Here is a 25,508-nt window from a genome sequence, read left to right on the forward strand (position 1 = left end):
ATAAAGTATAAGATATGTCAAAAAGACATCTGAGTAGCAAAGACTTCAACATCGTGGATTGAGTTGTTTAAAAGCTGTTACCCTAAAAAACAATCACTCAACAAATTGTTGATTGTTGGTTTTTTATTTGATTTTTCAAAATTTTTATTTAAAAGTTAATTCAAAAAAATTAATTTTTTTAAGAATAAATAAAAGTGAATTCATTATTTTTATATTGTTCATTTCTCAAATATTGAAAAATTTCAGTAAGTTTAATCAAAAATACATATTTTCATATGTATTACTGCATAGTTATGCACTTAAAATTTACATAATTCTGGTCACATTAATGATGACCTAAAATTAAGTCAAAAAACATTTCAGAAATGAGTAAATTTACTGGTAAACTTAAATTTAACAGTGCTTTTCTTTATTGTATATTGCCAAGATTTGTGGATTTCATTCATTTTGTCAGTATAAATGTTAGTGTAGTATTTTGAATTTAGAATGAAGTTTATAAGTATTATGATATCATATTACCTATATTTTTGAATATTTAGAACACAATTATAATGTTATTGTTGTAATTTTATATTTGATAGACTATTGTTTATAACAACTTTATATAAACTTTTGATGTATGTTACTTGTATTAATGAATTTAAAAGAAATAACTAATAATAAATTTTTATTAAATGAATTATGCAATAGTTTTATAATTACATTTTTTAAAAGTATCATAATTAATGAGTTAAAATAAAGTTTATAAGAAAAATAATACTTTTATCATATTATTAATTAATCAATATTTTAATTTTAATAGGCTGCAGATAATCCTTTAGGAAGTGCACCTGTTCTTATTAAGAATGGAGAAATTGCTGTAGCTATAATTGATTGGCTTCCATCTTTAGAATCACATGAACTACAGTCGTTATGTATTGATAGATTATTAAACATATGTAAGATAGATCTTCATAGCAGAATTATTTGTTGTCAAAATGATATTGTTTCTACCATTTTGAAATGCTTTACACAGCATCAGAAACTTGCTTGCAAAACAATTGGTAATTATATTGAAATTTTTAATATAAAGATTATTTTATAAATTTATAAGTTTAAAATATGAAAATTAAGACAAAAATTTAATGATACTTTAATTGGAAATTAATTTTTTTGATGATTTCTAATGTGAAAAATTTTTTAGATGTAATTTATTTTGAAAATATAAAAAAATAACTGTAAAAATAGTAACTATGTCATTCACAATTTTTTTCAGCAGGAAGAGCTTCTTAATAACTAATAATTTCAATCTTATTAAAAGACCATTTTCAGGCTTACAAATAATCCATTGAACATTGTAAATTTAATTGTTTAGAACATAAGATAATAGAACAGGCATGGCCAACATACGGCCTGCAGGTCGGATATGGCCCATCTAATGAATTTATGTGGCCCGCAATTAATCTATCAATATTAGCTACTCAAGTCCAAATAGCTCGATGAAAAAAAAAAGGGTCAACAACTCACTGTGCATTTAGAGTTAACCCTCTATTACAAATCTCTTAAGTACAACATAGAATGTTGATAAAGTATGCTAATGTAAAATGTATCTGTAATCTCTATGTACAATTTAGTCTCTACGGGGTGACAGCACAATGAGATCTTGCACCGCCTCAAAATCTTCCTAGGGCAGCCTCTGGTTTGGCCCGTGAAAAAAAGTTTTCTTTCCAATTTGGCCCGGGGGCAAAAACTGTTGTCCACCCCTGTAATAGAACATTATATAGTATCAATTTATCCAAGTTTTGGCACATTGGATAAATTGTAACAAAAATAAAATAGTAAATAAATACCATAAATACAATAAAAACATAAAATAAATAAATAAAAATATTAAATTACAAAATGAATAATATCACTCTCAAGGGCAGGGAAAAAACAAAGGATAGAAATAAATGTGAACAAAAAAATCAGTAAAGATGGAGAAATAATGTGACTAAAGAATGTCCTTCCAAGTTAGGGGTGTCAATCTCAAATCACACTCTCCATGTGGAAGATAGTATGTTGTGGTTTTTGTAATTAATGGAGTGGTTATGACATACTGATATATATGTATATATATATACACATATTTCCAAGTCTTCCACATGTTAAACATGATGATTGTTCTGACAGTTTTACTGATCTTGGCTCATTCTCATTGTACATTAACTAAATCATCAAGTGCATAGGCAAACAGTGCCAAGTTAGGTAAAGATTTCTGTATATTATATCTGTATATTCCTTCAGGTGTCTTCTGGAAGATCTTGAAGTAGCTTCCACACATATTAAGTTGTACGAGGGCTATTTTTTAAATAAGCTCCATTTGTGAGAGTGAGAATGACGCGCGATTGCAGCAGTGTGCATGAGCATCTGCTTTCAGCATGCTTTGCACATGTTTAGATGCCATTTGCAGCTATATCGTCTGTCTGTGTGCTGAACTGTAGAAGTTTATAATGTTTAAGAAAATTGAGTCACCTGCAGACTGTAAGATATGATCTGTTATTTGATTTTAGCACGAAAGATCATGGTAACTGTCTTTTGGGACCGGAAAGGGATTTTGATAGTAGATTTTATGCCAAGAAGCACAACAATCAATTGTGATGCTTATTGTGACCTTGAGAAAACTCCACGGTGTCATACAAGACAAGCAGTGTGGCCTAATATCTTCTGGCGGCAGGTGGCAGATTTCTTTGAAGTCGGAATTTAAAAAATTTTGAGCAGTATAACAAATGTTTGAACAAAAATGGAAATTATGTAGAAAAATAGATAAAAGTATGTAGAATATGGGAAAAAATATATTTTAATGATATTTACAGTATTTTTATTTGCATTAAAAAACGGACCTTATTTAAAAAATAGCCCTCATATATTGTCCTTTGGTTGGTAAGAGAAATAGAAAAACTCATAGGATCTTTGTCATTTTGGAGTATTTTATAAATTATGGGAGATCTTCTCTAAACAATTCTCTTACCTGTGGCTTTTGCTATCTTTTTAAAGATGTTTATATAAACAACCCTATAAACCCAATGTAATGCAATAACACACAAACAACTGCCGTATATCTTCAGGCTATAATTTGGAATAAATAATTTTAAATTACAAATGAATTTGTAATTTAAAATTATTTATTCCAAATTATAGCTGGATGATTTACGGCAGTTGTTGATGTGTTATTTAAAGATATTATGAAGAGGTTAGATGTATTCAATTATTGTTCAGAGGTCTTGGAGGAATCTCTCATATCAGTTGCATAAGAGTTTGAAAGATGTCAACAAGGACTTGTATAGTCTTAGGATCATAGCTGAAGTGCTTTCTCAGTAATTTGACCTATTGCTGCTCCAATCTGTCTAAAATGTCAGGACACTGAGTATGTGCCTGTCTGATCAAAGTCCTGAAAGCTGCTAGTTTGTATTATGGAGGGTCATTATGGTATTGCATGCTTCATATATAAACTGAATATAGAACTAATTAATGAAAAGAGAACAGTTTTAAAAAGTTGGTGTGGTGGTTGTATTTTAAAACATTTCTTGTTTTAAAATACAACCACTACAGAATGTTTAAACAAAGACATTTTCAAATCTTATAATATAATCAAGATGGGCTGATAATGATAATAATAATAAGCACAGAGCCCAAATGGTTAGGAGTTAAAAGTTGAAATTTTGGTACACAGTTAGGGTATGTTGTGAGAACATACACTAAGAAGGGAATTTTTTAAATTCTCTCCTGCAGGGGGAGAGGAACAGGATTAAGGCTTACTGTGAAGAACTCAGTTTCTACTGTATTATTTTAGATGCATTTTTTTGCGTTTTAATAGGGTATGCCATGAGAATGCACATTAAGAAGGATTTTTCGAAATTCCCACCGCGGGGGAGAGAGCAAGAGGGTTAAGGATTACCCCAAAGAACTCGGTTTCTACTGTACTATTTTTGATGCCTTTTTTGCATTTATGTGGGAAATTGAACATATTTTTAGACCCATCTAAAAATTCTCAGCGCCCACCAGTGGCCGAGTGGTCTTCGTACCCTAAACACTGGGAGTTCGGTCGTGGGTTCGCGCCGCGATCGGACAGGCTGGCTGCTTGGAGTTTTCCGGGTTTTCTCCTTGCCAATAACGACTAAATAGGAGGCCAGTTCCCCATAAAAGTCCTCCCGGAAGGCATTAGTTCCCCTCGCGTAACATCGCGCCCCAGAGAAGGCAACGGGAAACCACTCTGGGTAGTAACTTTCCCTAGTATACACCTTGGCGGGTTACTAACCTATGTCAGGTGTCGCCGACGTCAGGAATCTGATATGGCACCAAGAAGAAGAAGAAAAATTCTCAACGATATTTAGTGTTCCATTGTATATAAAGTTGACACAGGGAGCACATGCGCATAAGTTCACTTTATTTGAACTCTTCATCTTAATGTTCGATTTTATGTTTGAATTTATATTTATGAATGATTCTGAAAGATCTAGCTTATTTTTTAAATTTAGTAAACTTGAAGAAGAACCCAGAAAGAGTTATGAAAACGTTTATTATTTATCACTTAGTGGTACTACGCACCAGTTAGCGAGTCTTAATTATCATTATCCTGTGTGGTAAGCAGATATCTAAAAATTTTCTTATTAGTCTTGGAAGAGGGGGACCTAATTCTTGCACACAGTGAAAACGGGTAAGATCGGCTATAATTTGCTATTGTTACTTTTTGTCCGCGCAACATCAGGCTCACCTGCTAGTATAATAATAAAATGAATGACAAAAATACATGATAATTTTTTAACTGTCATACTAAATACAGTCTAAAATCAAGTATCATACAGAATAATGGTTTGTCAGAAAGAACAATAGTATTAGTGTTCTTTGGGACAAATTGCTGGAAACATTTTACAATAAATTTCTTTGTTTTCTAAAACAAACAGTTGTTTTTTGATTTATTGCACTTTACAAATATTTAATGTTAGCAATATTATATATTTTTTAATGATATAAAATTATTTAGTGAATTGAAACCTCTTCAAATAATACACAGGCTTGTTAATATTGAATAATAGTTACATTAGTTAGAAAATATTTGCATAATTTAATCTGAAAACTATTTAAATTTATAACTAGCTAGATTGTTAATGAAATAATAATTTGCATATTACATAAATTTAAATGTGTGTTTTTATATTATTGTTATTATAAGAACTACTCAGTCTTGCTTCTGGCATTATTACTCATGAATTTTGATATAATAAGACACCAACCGAATGCCGTAAATTAATCGGGCATTCGGTTGGTGTCTTATTATATTGGATATCGGGTTTGGAGATGTTTATTTATGAATTTTGATATATGTAATTTCTTAAAATTTGATTTTTGATATTTATGATTATAACTAGTGTTTGTAGTTAAATTAGACTTTGTTTGGTTTTTATTTATAATTTTCATAACTTTGATTGTCTTGGCAATATAAGTTATTGGTAATTTTATTAAAACATACACATAATTTGTATGTTTTGATAAAATTACTAATTATTCCTATTAAGATTTATTTCTGATAAAATTATTTCTTTGACAAATGGTTGTATATTTTTGCAATAAATTTTCTTTTCTGACAATAAATTCTTAATAGTATGATGTATAATTTTATGATATAAGCTACTTTAGAAATCTAGTGGGAAAATGTTTATTTTGTTGATTGTAGAAAGTTAAGTTAAATATAATTTTGGATAAATTGAGAATTAAATGATAGAAATTATGAAGTTCACTATTTACCATTTAGAAAAATAATGGTTATTTTTTATATAATTTAAAACATTTTTAAAACCATAAGAAACTAAAAAGTTAAAATAATTGTATAAATCAGAATTTTCAGTTATTGTAACAAATAATCCTTCTGTTGTAAAATACAATTAAAGTTAAATGTTCATAAAGGATATTGAAAATTTTTTAAAAATTTATTTATGATTATAAAGATTAAATAAAAAACTTTTTTTTTCTTATTATTTAAATATATTTTATGATTACAATAGGTTTATTGTTGAAGTTGTTGGAAATATATTTATCCCATTCTACAACACACAAAGATTTAAAAGAAATTTTGCTTTTACTTCGACCTGAAATAGATGGAAAACAAGTAAGTTGTTATATTTTTGAAATAAAATGTTGTATTAAATAATTTACTAGTAATAATTTAGTAGTATGGTTTTATCTTAATGTGAAATAGAATTAGAACAAAAGTAAGACATATTTGAAAATACAGTTGGTATTGCATATTGTAATCACTTTGGAATTGGTCTATACTGATAACAATTACCAATTGATAAGTCATGTAGTAAAGATAATTAAACCACAATTAGTTGAAAATTTAGTTTTATTGAATCAGACAATTTAAAAACATGTAAAATTAATTAAAAATATTTATAAAAACATATGCATCTACCTGATTTGATTATCAATGCCAAACAAATTGCCAGATCATTGCTCAGGCTGTAACAAAGCTAATATAACGATTAGATGTAAATCCATTTGTCTATAGGTAGATAGTTATGCCACCATCTAGAGAAAATTTAATAATTAGAAATAAATTTCACTTTTAATTTAAAGTTAGAATATTCTGAAAGAAAGATTGGTCTGGAGTGTAACTTGAACACTCCTGCTTACCATGTAGATATGTTACCAGTTATGCTACCTTGACATTTGTGCAATCATGAAAATTGCATGGGTGTCCAGGAATTTATGACTGGAAATGGCTTTAGTGCCCACTGCCCTCTAAGGCTCTCAGCTGACTTATGCTTTTACTTCAAGATGGTAAAATAGATTATTTAAAACTCTATTTTTTAAACTAAAGACTCTTTAATCAACATTATTTTAATAAGTTAACTTTATTTAATAACTTATGATTTTTTTAATTTATATGTATTTATTATTATTTTTTTTATATTACAGTTTGCATATGTTTTACCTTTTATGCATATTCTGTCATCTGTTGCAAAGAAGTTTACTCATCAGGGACCATCTTATTTTTTTGATTTTCAAGATACTCACAATGTAAGAATTTCTATTTTGATGGTATTATGTGTATAAAAGATTGTTGAGATGTTTATTAATGTGTTTGCTGTTTATATGTTTTTAAGAATTTCTCAAAAAACATTTTGCATTTAATAAAGCAATAATTAGGTTTGACAGATCTAAAGAGGTGACAGTTATAGCAATATTATAAAAACTGATTGGTTTGTGTTCTAATTTTCATCATTGTGTCAAAAGTACACATAATTGAATCAGTCAAAATGAAATACACACAATTATAATTTACCGCATAAAGAAAATAAATGAAAATAATTCTCCTATGTAAAACTGATTCCATTATTAACTTAAAGTGAATCTCTTGATATATTTGTCTTTTTATTTCTCAGTACTGAAGATCGTGTGACCGCAGGGTCGGCACCTCTTTGGCACCCTGTCAGGATGACACCACTGTGTCCCTTAACGGACACAGAAAAAAGTTATTGGCCGTTTATTTTGTTATGCGAGCGGTCGCGTTTGTGGACTTTTAGTTCCGGGATGGAGGCGTAACGAGAGAATCAGAGGGAGTACACTCTACATAATCTATACATAATGCCCGTTTATTGTGCATACTATATACAATTGCAATAGCTATATACAATAGGTTCAATTAACATATCGATTTTCTGTCCGGTTACCCGTATTCCTGAGAGAGAGAGTTCACATGTATTTCGCGCGAGGATAAATACCTTGGTTTAAATCGTCGATTAGTCATTTTCGTCCTCGAGTCTCTAGACTTCTCAAAGTTCTTTCGAACGTTGATATGCTTTTTCCCAGTTGCACAAAGTTCTTTCGAACGTTGATATGCTTTTTCCCAGTTGCACAAAGTTCTTTCGAACGTTGTTGGGCGTAGTCCTTCCGAACAGCGACGATTAGATGAGTTCCGGGTAGCGGCTAATCCGTTCACGTAAAATTCACAGTGCACCAATTTCCAGAGACTGACTCTTACATATCGACCCCTCCTTTTTATAAAGAGGGTCTCGTTGGGTTTTTTCCACTGCCTTATTAGGACTGTTTTTTTCACCCTTGACCAATAGTCTTTTTCGAGATTTTGGGTGACACATTCGATGTATCATACTTGACAAGGAACTAAGTTCGTGGGAAAAGATTTTTATGTTCTTTTTTTATATCGGGTTGAAGTTATTTTTTTTTTACTTTTCCTCCCTCAACAAAAAATTTATTTAACAATTTATTCCCTAAATTCGACTCTCACAATCGGTCTAATTAACTTTGTCATTTGTTTTGCCATTTTTTACTATTAAACTCTTGTTAGTAATTTTAGCAGAACATAATGCTTCATAGAAATATTCAATAGTCAACATATTCTATGTAAAGTTATCCTTTAACACTGCCAAGTTAGAGTTGTTTTCATGATAGATGTTATGTTCTGCTATTAAGGATTTCTTTCACATGTCAGTAACTGTAACTAAGATGATGTTTTAATTGAGGTGGTGTCATACTATAAATATAACATAAAAAATAAATCTTTAACTTCCAGGTGTCTCTTTTCATTTCTCAGTATTTTGTAATACATTTCATTTTATAGTGTCATATTTTTCTTCTATTGATTGATTTTTAAACAGATTTTTCCTTGGAGTTTTTTCTTATGCTTTGAATATTATAGCTGCAAAATTTAATAATATCCTGCTTGTTTGATAAAGCTCCAAAAACACAAAATAGAGAGTGTTTAATTATGGCTATACTGTATTTAATTAAATCTACTACCATTAACTTTTTTGAATTTTTATTTGTTTATACAGTAGAACCTCGATTATCCGCCCCCCGATCAACCGACCCCTCGGTTAACCGACCGTCCTAGTCGGCAAATTTCAAATGTCCGCTAGTGATGTGGCGCTACAATATTTGGCTATGTCTTGGCTACTTTAATATTATTTTTACGTGTTTTAGCTGGCAACACTCATTCGACCATGAAAGGGAGCCAGTATTTAAACGAAGCTTAATTTTCTAATTTTTAACGATACAATAGCGACGATTATTATTTAAAAAAATTTTTGTTAGGCTTAACATCGATGAAAATTCAATGCAAAATAGGTTAATAGCGATATACTAATATACTAATACACTAATTACATGGGATATAGTAATATACTACACTAATAATGGACTTTTTCATACTTTTCGGTTATCCGCCCTTTCAATTATCCGACCAACCCCAGTCCCCAATTAGGGCGGATAATCAAGGTTCTACTGTATGTCTATTCTGAAGATCAGGGCACAGATGTCTTGGAAGTACAAAATTTTTTTTATATCCTGACTTATTGATATAAGCTGTAGTATGAAATTAATATAGAACACAGTATTAAATGTAAATTCTTCCAGCATATGAACATATGAACAAAGATGTTATCAAGCAGCAAAATATTGGTCACAAATTGAGTCTCAAAAGCATATATACATACATATAAACAATGCTTATTATGAGCAATATTTGCATACAAAACAATGTTGTATAGACAAAATAACTTCTGCTTATACAAGATGTGTCTAGTAAGTTTGAAGACTGTATTTATAAAAAAAAATTGTCAAAAATGATTTAGTTTAGCATCAGTCTTCATATAATACAGTGGATTCCGCTTAATTGGGACACCGGTTAATCGAGACAGCTACTTTATTGGACCAAATCTCAAAGAACGGAAACCAAACTAATAAATTAATACATAATTTAATCACTTAATTGGGACAGTAGCAGAAAAGGAATTTAGCAATTTTTGATATATTTTAGTAATCTTCTGAAAATATGTAGGCACTATGTACACTAATGTCATATAGGCCTAATGATTGGCAGAGACAAAGTGATTTTGTCTTGCTTGCACTTCGGTTTTTCTGGAGGGGGTAAGCATAGAGGGATGTATCACACAGGAATTTCATCTGAGGCAGAGCTGAATGTGAGTTACCCTGCTCTGGATTGGACCAGATGATCCCCTTAAAAACAAAGGGACAAAGGTCACCAGACAATTTTTTGAGGTCTCTTGACTGAGTTGGAAGACAGCTAGAGTTCCCTTGGAAGGTATTGTATGCATAATTACGTTTAGATTCGGACAGCAGCCCTGTAATTGTTGAGACCAACGTCGAGCTGGCGGATTCTACGGACACTCCCACCAAAGTGGCCCATCTCCAAGTAAAGGAAACTGTGCTCAAAGGAAGACTGTAAAATGACTTTTGGTCAAACTTTTTTCTTTCTTCCTTTTTAGTTAGAATATGTTGTAACTAAAAGAAAGAAAGGAAAAATTGTTTGATCAGGAACGGATCGAATGGTCAACCCGTTACGTCACTACTAATATTGGCAACACTAGCATTATGCGAATCTGTTACTTATGGTCGTGAGTCTGGCAAATTTATAGTACAAATATTTTCTGTATTTTGGTTTAATAAAGCATTAAAATAGGTTCCTAGTTATTAATTTTTACCTATTTATATATTTACCTATGTATTACATATTCTACTGTACAATTTATTAGTTCATTTAATTGGGGTAACTGCTTATTAATTGGGCCAAAATGGATTAGTTCCAATGTGTCCCAATTTAGTGGAATCCACTGTATATACTCCTCCATGATCTATACAAATTTTTGCATGCTTTTGTAATTTATGTATGCTTTCATGAAAGAATTTTTTGAAATGATGTTTATAGTCTCTTGAATTTCCAAAATTGACTGAAATTATGCATTTTTTAAAGCAAATATTAATCTAAGGAACAGAAGTCTCAACTCTATTGAGCCCCAATTGACAATTAAAATTTGCTTTGAAAGGGAGACAGTTTCAGTCAATCTTGGAAATTCAAGAGGCTGTATGGAAGGAACTAAACAGCATTTCAAGAATGTTTTTCATGACAGTATACATAAGTTACTAGAGCATAAAAAAATTTGTGTAGATTATGGATGACTGATTTTGAAGACTGATACTAAATTGAATCATTTTTGCCAAATCTTTTTATTTATAAATTGTAACATTCATTTGTTTTGATTGTGTTAGTAATATTTTATGATTATTTATGATTAAAGTTATATTTATATAAATTAATATTTATACATGTGTCCTACAATTTATTCTGCTGATAAGAATTTTTTTCTATTTATATTATGCAGGGTATAACAATTTCTGGATTACGGAAGTGGCCTGGAATGGGATTTACCTTTCATACTTGCTTATGTTTGGATAAGATAGAGAAAGAAAGTCCTAGAAAGTATAAAAGAAGACAATTATATAGGTAATAAAAGCCTGCAATAAATTTTACAGAATATTGTGAATTTAATATATTTAAATGAAAAAGTGAAAATACTGTAGTTTTATAATTAATGTATTTATTATTTTTTTATCTTTATTGTTTTCTTTCAGTGGAATTTTTTTATAGGACAATTTTTACTTATCTTGTTGTATATGAACAAATCTATATAAATAAAAATGTAATGTCTTTTTGTTCCTAATAGCTGATCTCTGAAAGTTCTTCATCGATTGCTTTGAAATTTTCACACAATGTTCCATTTGAATATGGGCGTGTTTTTATATAATATATATATCAAAATTCCTTCCCCCGTGAGTTAATAACAAAAAAGTTATTTTTTAATGAAATCTTCGTTTGTTCCTAATAGCTGATCTCTGAAAGTTCTTCATCGATTGCTTTGAAATTTTCACACAATGTTCCATTTGAATATGGGCGTGTTTTTATATAATATATATATCAAAATTCCTTCCCCCGTGAGTTAATAACAAAAAAGTTATTTTTTAATGAAATCTCATAACAGATGGTGCCACATACAATTTTAACTTAGTACTAGTGTGTCTTAGTTTTTCTTAAACAAATATTTTTTGCCTGGAAAATTATGAAATATTTAGCTATAAAAGTTTGAAAATTAATTAATTCGTATTTACAATTCCATATTTTTTGTTTTTTTGTTGACTATTGCCATATAGTTCAAGAGACATTTCTGAGAACGAAACTTCAGTTTGAGACATTAAACTTACAGAGATGCACTCTCTTAACAACATTTTCTCATGATCCAACTATATGATAAGAGTGGGAATACTATCACATACATTTTAATCAGAAAAATATTAGAATTATTTTTAAAGGTTATTTGATGTTTAAAGAGGAATTAATCCATATAAATAAAAATATAATGTTCATTTGTTCAAAATCTTAAATCTCCGAAAGATCTTCACCGATTGCTTTGAAATTTTGACACAATGTTGCATTCAAATTCGTGTGTTTTTATATAATTTAGATGTTAAAATTCCCCCGTGGGGGAGAGGGACAGGATTAAGGCTTACCCTGAAGAACTCAGCTTCTATTATACTATTTTAGATGCAGTTTTTTGCGTTCTTGATTGCGTTTAAATAGGGTCCGTCAAGAGAATGTACACTAAGAAAGGATTTTTCGATATCCCCTCGCGGGGGGGGATGTGTTATACATTTATAATAGATACATTTTGAGCCACAGCAACGCATGGCCAGGTCTGCTAGTTTTATATATAAATTTCTCTTACATGTAAAAATATTTTTAAGAAGGAATCTATATGTAAAATACATTTTCCTAACAGTTTTTTGAATTCTTACGGCTCTGGATTTGAAGCATTTTTTACCGAAGATTCCATAATGGTTGTAACAGCAAGTACCAAGAAAGAATATCATGCTGCTGTAGTTACTGATTGTTGTCTTGATGATGGTGCTTGGGTAATTGAATTTGCTTTTTAAAATTCAAGATTATGGCTTAAAAAATTCTATGCTTAATTAGTGTTATAGTTTTTTTTATTAAAAATATACTAATTATACTTTAGTCTATAGAAATTTTTTCTGCATATTTCCTTATCTTAAAATCTTTTGACAGAACTTGAATATTGTTTTATAATAACTATTAGATCACATTATTTTAATATTTATAAATTTTTTATTGCTATGAGGCATCTTTCAATATTGATTTCCAATTAATTTAAGTAAAAATAATTCTCTCTTTCTACTCTATAATGGAAAAATTTGTACAAATATGAGCATATAAGGCTATGACTAAAAATTAAATTATTTATTAATATTTTAATTATATATGATTTGCCAAAAATATCAATTTTCTGTTATCATTTATCCATTTTCTTATAATTATAGTTTTAATAATTCTAATTAATTAATTAATATAACAGAAGTGTTAGTTGATTTAATAAACATGTTTTATCAATTAAGAGGTTTCGTGGACAACAGTGTATCCTGCAAAACTACAAAAAACAAATTTGAATTTGTCAATAACTTGCTTTTGACAAATTTGAATTTGTGCATCATCAATCTATCCTCTAAGAAATTCTCATGGTTCAGTTGTATACACCACAAGTTACAACTTGTGGTGTATACAACTGTATTGACATAGTGAATGACAAATACCTATCATACTCTGTCCTTTTTGTTTTTTCTTTTTATTTATTAGTGGAGACCCTCTCAATGTCACTTGCTCTCACTTCATATCATATTTATATCATTATTCTCTAGTCTAGTTTTTTAACCTTTTTCTAAGAGTGACACTTCGAATTTCATAATTTTTCCTTGTGGCATCCCTACTCCTTTATATACTTTGTATGTGTATTTATAATATGTATAAATTAATTTGACTTGTATACAGTATTTTCAATAAAATGATTACAAATATATTAAATAATTTAAATTACATATGAATAATATATTTTAATAATATACATAAAAATATTATGGTGCTTCTTGTCACTATATTTTGCAGCATTTCTTGAGTGTCATTGTGGCAGTCTAATGTGTCACAGTATCTTGGTTGAAAATTACTGCTCTAACCAGTCAGACCAGCCAGTTAAATTCTCCACTGTTACATCTTTCTTTTTCCTGCACAGCTGATGACTTCCACTTTTTAGTGGAAGTCATCACGCTCAAATATTTCAAAGCTAATGTCAGGATTATTGTCAAAAAGCAACTTTTTCCAGATAAGAGCCAGTTTGATGATTTTTTTTGCCATTCTACAAGTTGTTGATCTAACAGTATAATTTTTTTATACTCTGCAAAGAGCATGTTATTCTCTTGTATTTTCATTTACATTTTCTTCTTCCTCAGTAATGGCCAAAACTTCATTCAGGTATTGTTGCTGGTAGAGCATCTTTCATGAAACATGAGTTGTATCAGAGAAGTTTTATTTGGAGGAAGAAGCCTGATACAAATCTTGCCATCATTGCTGACTAATTTTTTGGCAGCTGAGTGAGGAGGAACATTATCTAACAAAAGAAGAGCTTTTATATCATTGGGAGCCACCTTTAAGATTTTTTACTGGTATTGATATATTTCAAAGACAAAATGTGTGAAAATTCAATCAGAAAATATGCTAGTGTTAACCATGCTGTTTTTGAATGTTAAACAGACAATTGCATTATATAATCTTTCAAAATAAGTACATGGACATTCTGATTAGCTCATACAACAATAGCTTCAGGCTATCAGAACTTGTATAATATAAAGCCTAAAAAATATCTTGCTCATTTTCTTTCCAGGAATTTTGTCCTTGTTTCTGAAAGTTTGAGTTTATTTTGATAAGATCACTAGAATAATCCATTCTTGCCTCCATTAAATATCTGAGATAAGAGCATGTTTGGCTTCATTAAGGTGGTCTGAAAGGCTCAACTAAAAATATTGCTGCAGATTCAGCTTCACTTTGTTCATTTCCTGTAACAGCTGCTATGGAAATTTCTAAAATATCAAAAGCCATCTGTCATTAGCTTTGAAATTATTAATAATCATATGTCAGCCAGTTTCTTAACTACAATGCATAAAATAACACCAATAGTATTAATGCCAGATGATTACTTTTGCACATACCTTTTATAAACAGCTTCTAGATTTTTATTTCTTCTAACTTTTATGTGCTTTATGTCACTCATGGGATCCATACTTTTAATACAAAGATCTAAGGCTTTCTTTTGTCCTTGAGAATATGAGAAACTATGCTTTTTAACTCGGTATATCACTGCATTTTAATTGCTACTGAGATACTATTCTCAAGCTTTTAAATCAGCTTGAGCTTTTGACCAACACTCAATTGTACTGTATATTCCTTCTTTTAATATCTGTATGTTTTTTTTTTATTATTTGTGGTTTTAGGTCCCTTACCGCTCAGAGAGCACAAAGAGGCCAAAATATCTGTATGTTATGAAGTAATTACTAGTTACAAAAATGATTTGAAATAATACTAACTGTACTAACTAAAATAATTATACTAACTAAATAAAATAACACTTAATGGATAAAGTTGATTAAAGTTCACTGTCCTTGCACTCATGGTCAGGTACAACAAAAACAATATTGCTTCTGTGTGAGTGCTAACTAGGAAATATCCTGTGAATTACAGTTAGCATTCAGAAAGTAGTGATATAGTGAAATTTCAATTATTCAGAATATTGCCTGGAAAATTGAGGTTCATGAAATCAAGGGAAAGCAAAAAAAGTTGTAAATTAGTTTAAAATAGCTATGCAATTTCTACATAATCTTTTTATAATAATTTCTGTGTAAATTGATTTTTAGAGAAATTTTAATCAATGATAAGTATTTTTTAAAGATATTAAGTGTTTTAATTTTTAATAGCATTGTGTAACAATTTGTCATATGCCTTCACGTCGTCCATTTACTAATAGTACATTGGTGGTTACTATTGACAATAAACAAAAACTAACAGCTCAATTAAAATTTCCATCTTTAAATGAGGTAAGGAATATCTTTAGCTTATATATACAGAGAAATATAATTATAATTATAATAATTTTAAAAAATAGATTAAATAAATTTTAACAATTTTAAATTTTTAAGCCTTTTACTTCTTGTAATATTGGAAGTGGAATAAAAACATGTGTGTCCCGTCGAAGAAACAGTGCCAGTGATCCAGCAAATGAAAACAAATCATACAGTTTTTCAAGTTTAGGTGGTGCTACTATTGGCCATTTGTCAAATCTTCTTGACAAAGAAAAATTATTATCATTAGCTCCTAATCTTACTTTATCACAGCAATTAAAAAACATGCTTCAGAGTACACCTGATCCTGCTGTACAGTCATGCCCATTTGGTTCTCAGGATACTATATGGGGATCATCAGATTCTTTAAAAGGACAAATGATGTCTGTCTGTGTTTTTTCTGAGGCTCTTTTACCTGCTCAGGTGAAAGCACTACAATTATATGGTAAACTGAAATTATATTTTATTTCTATATAATAATTTATGTATTGCTTTATAAATTAAATCTTGTGGCTTATTTATTTTTTCAATTTTCAGATCAAAATAATTCATCATTTTTTACTGATGACAGTTCTGAAATGGTGGATATCTCTAACAAACTTGTTCTGTATTATAATGCAAAAGTAATTATAATTAGATTTTTTATAGTTCTTTATAAAATTATATACATACAGTAGAGCGTTGATTATCCGAATGTCAATCAACCGAAACATTGGTTAACTGAAAGCGTTCCAGTGAGACTGTGTCTTGCTGAATCGAACATTTTTGATACTAGATTAACTTTTAAAGTATAATTTTTTTTGTTTTTATATTTTTCAATATATTTATTTTGTTTGTACAAAATAAAAAATAATTTTTAAGGATACAATAGCACGATTATTATAATAAAAATTTTCATTAGGTTTAACATTGATGAAAATTCAATGTGAAGCGACATGCAACGGAGAAAAATTTAAACATGGGATATAGTAATATACTATATTAATAATGTATTTTTTCATATATAATCGGTTATCCAAAAAATTGATTTTCTGAACGATCCCAGTCCCCAATTGATTTGGATAATCGACACTCTACTGTATATATATAATTTGTTTATTATATAAGCTGTTGTTAATATGAAATTGTTGTTTTTTTTATTTTAGTTTATCTATTTTGTTATTTGTTCTGGAATTTGTTAATATCATATATTATCTGCATTTTTATCATGTTTTTTAATTATTTTTTTTTTTTTGATACATAAAGAACATCAGAATTTCAGAAATCAAAATGCTTATTCTATCTAAGTATGCTATTATTAGAGTTGTGGTATTCAGCTGGTGTAATATCTGCCTATTATAAAAAAATTTTTATATATTGTAATGATTGTAATGATATATTATAATAATTTTATATAATGTATGATTGGCTCTTGTATGGATTTTATCAAAATATCATTTATCTTTTTGAATGTACAGTAGTCACTGCATATTGTGATTACATTGGTTCAAGATTGTTCTGATAATAATATGTGGCTAATAACAATCAATATCCAGCAGCCATAATTTTGCAGGGCATTAGTGTACAAGGACATGTATTTACTCCGCAACTATGTGGTGAATTAGTTGATCATGATCAATGTATATGAGTGCTGATGTTCTAAAAATATATCTTATTCAGGAATAGCAGTCATAGAACAGTGATTTTCAACTAATGATATACAAACTGGCATAGAACAGTTTTTAATAATTATATAATCAGTGTCATATTTTAAAAATAACAAAGATAGTTATTAAATATGATAACACTTCCAGAAAAGAAATAACTAAAGTTTTATAAAAGTTATCTTAAACTAATCATAATTTGTCAGTTATAAATATCATAAATGCTCTTGTTTAATCTGGCAACACAGCAGGCTGGTCACAATAACTGGCAAGATTTTACACAGAAAATATAGAAATAGTTTGGGAAAATGGATTTTGATTACATTAAGCAACTGATAATATTAATTAGTGATCATAATAAGCAGTGATCACTGTACTATTGTTAGGCTTAATGATGTCATCAGGGTTAAAAACTTCTTGATCTACACTGAGAAAATTATAAATTACTTAAAATAATTGATACAAAACATTTACAATTTAAGTAATATAATTAATTTATTCAATTGTGGTAATAACATTTTGTGAAAATGTTTCAAATTAATGTATTATTTTGCAGTATTAAAAATGACTAATACTACTTTAATATCTTGTAAATAAAATATTAGGTATTTTAATTAATAATATCTGATATAAAAAAAAAATGGCTAGTCTCTAATCAGTAAGAATAATAATAGCTTTGAAGCTTCATATAAAATATTTTCAATTTTACATATTGATTGCCTGAAGAAATGTGAACTAGATTATCTGAAATATCTTATTAAAATTTTTTTGGTTGTTTACTTAATATACAGGGGATCATAATTAAAGTTGCTTTATCCAGAAGACTACAGCACCAACCAATTCAACGAAAAATTTTAGTTTCAGAATTGTTCACTACAGGTAAATGAAATTGCAAGCACAGAAATGTGATATGTGTAGCTATGTGCAATGCAGCAGAGACTGGGTATAAAAATGATTACAACTAGTGAATGCCATTCTTATCAGTTATAGCTACAATGGTCATTACATTACCAGAGCATGCATTAATTGTAAAGCTCTTTTATGAAAATCAGGATAATGCTGTGGCCACTATTTGCAAATATCACCATCATAAGAACTTACACATTGGACCAGTATCTCCACAGGCTGTCAGGAAAATGATAACATGATTTGAGATAAATGGATCCTTAGGAATTCAACATGGCAGAGGATGAAAGATTATTACTGCAGAAATTGTTGAAGATGTGACCATGGCTGTTGTTGAACAGCCAATGGTGCCATTTGCAACACCTTTTCCCCTGTACCAGAAAATTTTGGAACAAAAATTTTTCTTTGCAAAATCCTTTTCCACATTCTTTAAATAGTATGTACACAAATTTTGGTATCAGTCAGCTTATTGGTTGGAGCTAGAGTCCTCTGAATAGGACAACTTTAATTATGATCACTTGGTATATTTGTATTATCATTTGTAATCATATTATATCATTTATATGTATTAATATTGTAATATTCTTAATTGTTCTTTAAATTTTGATCTCATTATTATACTAGTAAATGTTGTGTTTTTGTTTAGGCTTCTGCAAATGGTATTTGTACAGATTTATCATCAAATCAGATATATGAAGGAAAAGTTTCTGGAAATGTTTGTGCTGTATCAAGCATAAAGGTTGGTATTATTATTATGCAAAACAAATTATTTTATATTAAAAATAAATATTTTAAGTAAGAATGGAAGTTGTAATTATTTGTTTTTTTATTTATATAAGAGATATAATTCATATTTAGAAATAAAATAAATATAAGTGTAATTGATAAGAAAGACAAACATACAATTAATTAAAAATTAAATTCTGTATAATAGAAGAAACACTCAAAACACTTAAAAGATTGTTTTTATAATCTACCCTTTTTTCACATACCTCAAGAACACAACAGTCACATGGCAGAGGAGTTAACGTTTGTTTTGTTGTTCTCTGCTTCATTACATAAAACTTCTTAAAATTGTCCCTCTGATGACTGCACAATGTAAAAATTTTGAGATGTAGAAGATCCTCAAAATAAAAGTCAGTTCTGTCAAGTGATTTTGTTGTGTTCCTGAGTTGTGTGATAAAAGACAGATTATGAGAGTATGAAGAAGTTTTTTAAATCTTTTTTGAGTGTTTCTTCTCTTATACAGAATTTTTAATAAATATCATTAATTATACAGTTTTACAGATCAAATGATTGAACAAAAAGACAATACAAGGAGTTGGCTATATTGTGTCAACTAAGTTTGTTATTACACTGCTATAAAATAAAGTTAGTAGTCAACTCTTACTTTATAAAGCCAAAATTTGAATTTTTTATAGTTGTATGAACATGATTGTAAAACATTCCAGTCTATTGAGCTGAATGCTTTAAAAATTTCATTAGATTTGCTTCTAAGAATGTCCAAATGTTTCAAAATTTTTTCTTAGTTAACTTTTTGTTTATGATAACAGAGTTTGAGACTACAGAGTAACATTTTTATTGAAAAGTTTGTAAACATAAATTTTTATAGGCATAGATGATTTGGAATATTTTCTTGCAAACTGTTTTGATAACCTTTTCTTTGTGTAACTTTCCCCCATGAAAACTTATTCTGTAGTGTATGGCATTTTCAGTTATTTCAATAATAACAATGAGCTAAAACTACACTTGGGAGTTGTAATAATGTTAGGGTGCCTGATTCACCCTATCACATTACCAACTCTCTCACTGAATCAATGTCATCAAACTCCTCCTCATACTATTTCTCACAAGTCATTTTTTCATTTGATCCTCAGCACTATGCAAATGCTCCAGTATTTTTGAGGTAATAGTACACATCAGTTTAGAAGTTTTTAATTCTGGCTATTTGTTTTTAGTGGAATATTGATTGTATTTTGAAACTCCCATTATTAATTAATCTTTATCTAAAAGTAAGATTTGTTACTTTTTCTTGTTTTTAATACAGACAATATAAATTAGTTGTAAAAGTATTTGTATTACATTTTTTAATTTTAAAGAATTTTATCATGTAAATAAAAAAATAAAATATAACATATTTGAAATTGAATAAATTTAAAATTTTGGTTTATATAAAATGTAAAAATATTAATATGAACTAAACATAATACATAAGTATTTTTAAACAAAATCAACTGCTTTATTGGAGTCAAAATGGCTGTATAATACAAAACAACAACAACAATTTTAACATTTTCAGATGTAAAACATATATATTTGAATTAAATTTATATTTGTGGTATGAGTAAATTTGGGAATTTAAATTTTATAATAAAATATTTATTATAAATTTTTATTATTTTAAGGATGCAATTAATACTTGTGGTGGGATATCAGCACTTTTACCATTGTTAGAAAATGCCAGCCGTCCTATATCACAGGGTCACTCAGTTTTTGCTGATTTAATTCCTCAAGATAGCATAGAAGAAGTTAGTGAAGAATGGGTGGTTCTTCCCAATAGTTCATATTCAGGTATTTTCTTATAATAAATTTTATTTTTCATTGAAAGTGTTCAACAATTTTTTGTGACAAATTTATTATTATTTTAGTGCATTATAAGAAGGATTTTTACTGTATTATCTCTAAATAATATGTTAAAATTAAATGATCTTTCTACTCTGTTTCTGTATCTTATGTTTAATTTTATATAATTTTTAATTTATTTTGTAAATTTGGATTTATTATGCCATTAAATCTCATTACATCTCAGCCATCAAAGAATTTTAGTGACTGATAATTTATCATTTAGAAAAATCTGGAATCTATATTTTTCCTCTATTCCAGCATTTCCTAAACTTTTTTAAATTAAAAAACACTTTTCATTTCATAATGTATTTATAGAATACTTACATTTTTTTGTGGCTATTTGGTATTTAAAATAATAAAAAATGCATAATGCTTTTTCAACTAATTTTATATTTTATGTGCAGTAAGCTAGAACTTCTATATATTAATTTCAAAACACCTTTTTCTGTTTTTCTAACAAATTTTTAAATTAAAATAATGTTTTTTGGCCATCTTAAGTAGCCTCCTTCAGGTTAAGCATAATTTGGAATGTCAGTTAGAACTTAAATTATTTATTTTATTTCAATTTTTTGTTAAACCATGATGTCATAAGAATGTGAGTGAAGCTTGATGTTTCAAATTTTATGTTCTAATTTGTGTTTTGTTGTGTTTTGAAATTAATTCCATATTGTATTGGCCTGAATATAAGTGCACTTCAGTGGATGAAGACTTATTAATCAGGCTAGAAACATTTGTTTTAATTAAATTTAATTGCTGGAAAAGCATGTAAGGTGCTTAGTGTTTTTATATATTCTTGAAAGTTTACTAACCATCTGGAATTTTTTGTTGGTCACTCAGGTCAATACCATAAAAATGTCCAAGTTTTGGACCTATAAGATTTTGAGGTCAGATTGAATAAGGGCACATTCATTCAGATACTTCTATCTAGTTCATATTGATTTCATAGTTGGCTTCTTTAAAAATTAAATTTGAGCCAGTTAGTTCAATGGTGTTATTTGATCAGTCCAGCTCTTTTTGTTAGCATAGTTCCTCTTTGATTCACTACTAATCTCTCTCTTCAGAAACTCAAAGATATTTTGTCTTGGATGTGATTTTTTGGCTTTGGTTACAATATTGTAATTTCTTTGCTTCCAGACCATTAAAAATGTCTGAAAGCAAACAATTAGATGGAGGTTCAAGAAGCATAACTGGCAATGCATCTGGATGCTAAGCGGCAGTTGTGAGTTTGAGTCTCACTCTGAGTTGATTCTTTTCTTCCAGAATTTTCTAAATTATTTAATAAATATTAATTTAATTATCATTATTTTAAAAATTTAATAAGAGATGGTGCCTAATACCTATCTCTAGTGCCAAATTACTTGGTATTTAATAATTATTATTAGTGGTAATGTAGTCTAATTTAATCTGATAATTGTTTGGATTTAATATAATCATCAGGCTTTGAGATGTTTATATACTGCTGGCCAAGTAAAATGCAACACCATGTAGGACTCTAGATATTGCAGGTGTTGCATTTTACTTGGCCAGCAGTGTATTTGCACTTACAATGATGTATCTTTTGAACATAGAATGTAATGGAAAAGTTTTTATTAATCTAGAAATATTTATAATAGGAAAAAATGGTAATTTATTTTAGCTTCAAAGTAGATAATATTTAATTTTTTATATAATTCTGAAAAATAATGATTAAAAAATCTCTACATGCATTAAAATAATTTTTAATTATAGATTGGCATTTATGTCAGAATCAAGTATCAGGATTTCTTCTTTTGATATTGCATCTAATTGAAAATAATGTTGTAAATCAAGAACAACTTCTTGGTAAAAGTGGAATTCCAACAATTGGCACTCTTATGCAAAGGGTAAACATATTTTTCATTGTTTTATTACTATTAGTTGATAATATTTAGAGTAATTTTAATCTTTTCCTTCAAAAATAGTAATTGATATTTGTCTTGCTAAGATTAACTTTTAAACAATCAGTTGATATTTATGTTTTATTATGTGTTTATTGAAGGAAAAAAAATGGAGTTTGAGGAAATAAATTCATAAAATGATGCTTTTATGAAAAATGGTAATAATAATATATATTGTATCATTTAATTAGTAATGTTTGTCAGGTTTATTGTATATGTAATTACAGTAGTGCCTTGTACTTTGAATTTAACTCATTCCAGAAGGTCATTCAAATTCTGAAGCATTCAGAGTCACTAAAAGTACAAGGTACCATTATATTTAACTCTGTTCTATCAAACCTCACAATTTGTTAATGAATTGTTGAAATATTGGGTGACGTGATGCATTAATCTGCATGAATGTTGGCACAGAATAATGGGTAGACAGAAAATTGAAATATGATAAATAAAACCAAAAATGAAAAAAGTTTTAAACTCATGAAATGATTGGTGAAATATTTTGAATTTCCAGTGGAATCACTGGATATTGGAAGGAATTTTAATAACAACAAAACTTTATCATATAGTATTGTTCACTTTTCAAATCTGTCTTTAACAATATAACTATAAAAGTTAAACAGGTAAATAACTTCTATAATAGACAACAACTGTTTATTATCTCTGAAGATTGCAAGCAATCAATTCTAAAAGTATGGAACATTTTTATTACTTTCCTGTGTCTGTTATATATATCAAAGGGTAATTGGTAAAAAAAAATGATCTGCCAAGGATATCTTGAAACATCAAGAAATGCAAAAAAAATTGGGGTTTTTTTTCTATATGTATGGATGTTAGTGTGTGTTTGTTCACCTTCTTTGATGATTAATAACTCCTCTGCTTTTTGTCAAAAATTTCTGAAAGTTTGTGTATTAGGGATTGATGCTATTAAGTTCTGGTGGTTAAAGGTCAATGGGTGGAATGATAAAGGAGGGTCATCTGTCATATCTTGAGTAGGGTTGGACTTAATGACAATTTTACTCATTATTAGCATTTACAACTTTTTATAAAATCAGTTCCTATTCTCAAAATTAAGCTATTTACCATTTTATAGTAATTAAAAATATAAAAAGTTTTTATAATAAAATATCATAACAGATGGCTCTTTGTTTACTGTAATTATTTTATTTGTAATTGTGGAATTAGTCTATCCTTAGTTTTGTGAAAGTTCATAGCCATGAAAAGCTAGCTGGATTTGCTGTTGTTTAGAAACATTTTTCAACTTTGTAGAAATTGGCAGAATAGTTAATCATTATATTCTAGGTTTAGAAAATTGTGGCTAAAATATNCCGGTATAGTACACAGCCACCTGTGTCAACCTAGTATAACCCACTAAACCCAACATAATAATAATAAAACAAATAAATTAATTAAAAATAATTTTTTTGGGGTCTTGCTCATTTGTCTCTGTTGGTTCGTTTGTCTCGTCTAGTTTCTCATTGTGTTTGTTTGATTTTCGCGCGTTCTGTCTAGCTGTTAAGTAGTATTAGGATTTGTGATTGAATTTAGTTTTATTAGTATTAAGTAAATATGTCTTCCTACTAACAGTCACTTGGCACTGACTTCTACACTTAGCCCCTATAAGCATTATACTGTACAGTACATTGCCTACCATAACAAAATTTTATTCAATTGCAGCATTATCTTCCTAGGAAGTAACAAGTACTACAGCTAGTGTAACAATATGAAATAAATTTTTTTTTAATATTTAATTGTGGAATTAGTCTATCCTTAGTTTTGTGAAAGTTCATAGCCATGAAAAGCTAGCTGGATTTGCTGTTGTTTAGAAACATTTTTCAACTTTGTAGAAATTGGCAGAATAGTTAATCATTATATTCTAGGTTTAGAAAATTGTGGCTAAAATATAAGAAAAGTCCATATTTATCTGTGTCTGTGAGATAGTAAAAAAAATTTGATATTATTCTAGAACAACATTTATAAAATGATGATCTGGTAAACTATATGGTTTTGGAGAATGAAGTTTAGGGTTTTATGTAGAAATTGCTTTACATATATTTTTAACTTTTATGTGTTATTTTTTGTCCTGCTCTGTTATTATTTTTAACCTTTACTTAACTAAAGGTTCTTATATTACCGTGTTTCCCCGAAAATAAGACATCCGCAGAAAATAAGACCTAGCACAGATTTTGCTGAATTGCGAAATATAAGACCTCCCCCTGATAGTAAGACCTAGCGAAGTTTCTTTTTAGTCGTAATGGTCATCGACAGATGGTTGAAAGTGGCCGTTGGCTTTTTGAAAGTACAGCCACTGATTGGTCAGCAGACAATTACACCACACGGCATGATTTGCATAAGACTATGGCTTGGGAATCACAGATTTGCATAACGTTACGGCTGGTGATGTCTAATTGGTCGGCCGAGAATCACGCCACATGACATTTGCATAGTGCTACGGTTCAGTAAGCACTAATTGATCATCAAGTCCGATGTTGACGCTATAAAAAGGCGACAGTTCGACACACCGGATATACGTCACTCTCGTCTAAGTTCGACTTGGGAATTTTTTTAATAATAAATGTGAATTCTTCTTCCTGGAAAAAATAAGACATTCCCTGAAAATAAGACCTAG

General features: G+C 28.8%; 1 protein-coding gene across 1 annotated transcript in view; it reads left to right on the forward strand.

The window, feature by feature from the left end:
- The first annotated feature begins 365 nt into the window (after positions 1-365).
- Positions 366-25,508, forward strand: part of LOC111640195 (neurobeachin-like protein 1) — a 30,355-nt gene continuing 5,212 nt past the window's right edge. Inside the window, exons 1-12 of the mRNA XM_023386197.1 lie at positions 366-461; positions 803-1,043; positions 6,021-6,124; positions 6,937-7,038; positions 11,160-11,281; positions 12,612-12,744; positions 15,649-15,768; positions 15,871-16,237; positions 16,330-16,415; positions 18,988-19,080; positions 20,747-20,912; positions 22,695-22,828. Coding sequence (XP_023241965.1) covers positions 366-461; positions 803-1,043; positions 6,021-6,124; positions 6,937-7,038; positions 11,160-11,281; positions 12,612-12,744; positions 15,649-15,768; positions 15,871-16,237; positions 16,330-16,415; positions 18,988-19,080; positions 20,747-20,912; positions 22,695-22,828 — 1,764 coding nt within the window. The remainder of the gene's footprint in view (positions 462-802; positions 1,044-6,020; positions 6,125-6,936; positions 7,039-11,159; positions 11,282-12,611; positions 12,745-15,648; positions 15,769-15,870; positions 16,238-16,329; positions 16,416-18,987; positions 19,081-20,746; positions 20,913-22,694; positions 22,829-25,508) is intronic.

This window comes from Centruroides sculpturatus, unplaced genomic scaffold (genome assembly GCF_000671375.1).
Source record: "Centruroides sculpturatus isolate CEXI.00-Female unplaced genomic scaffold, Cexi_2.0 scaffold1209, whole genome shotgun sequence".
Taxonomy (NCBI): Eukaryota; Metazoa; Arthropoda; class Arachnida; order Scorpiones; family Buthidae; genus Centruroides; species Centruroides sculpturatus.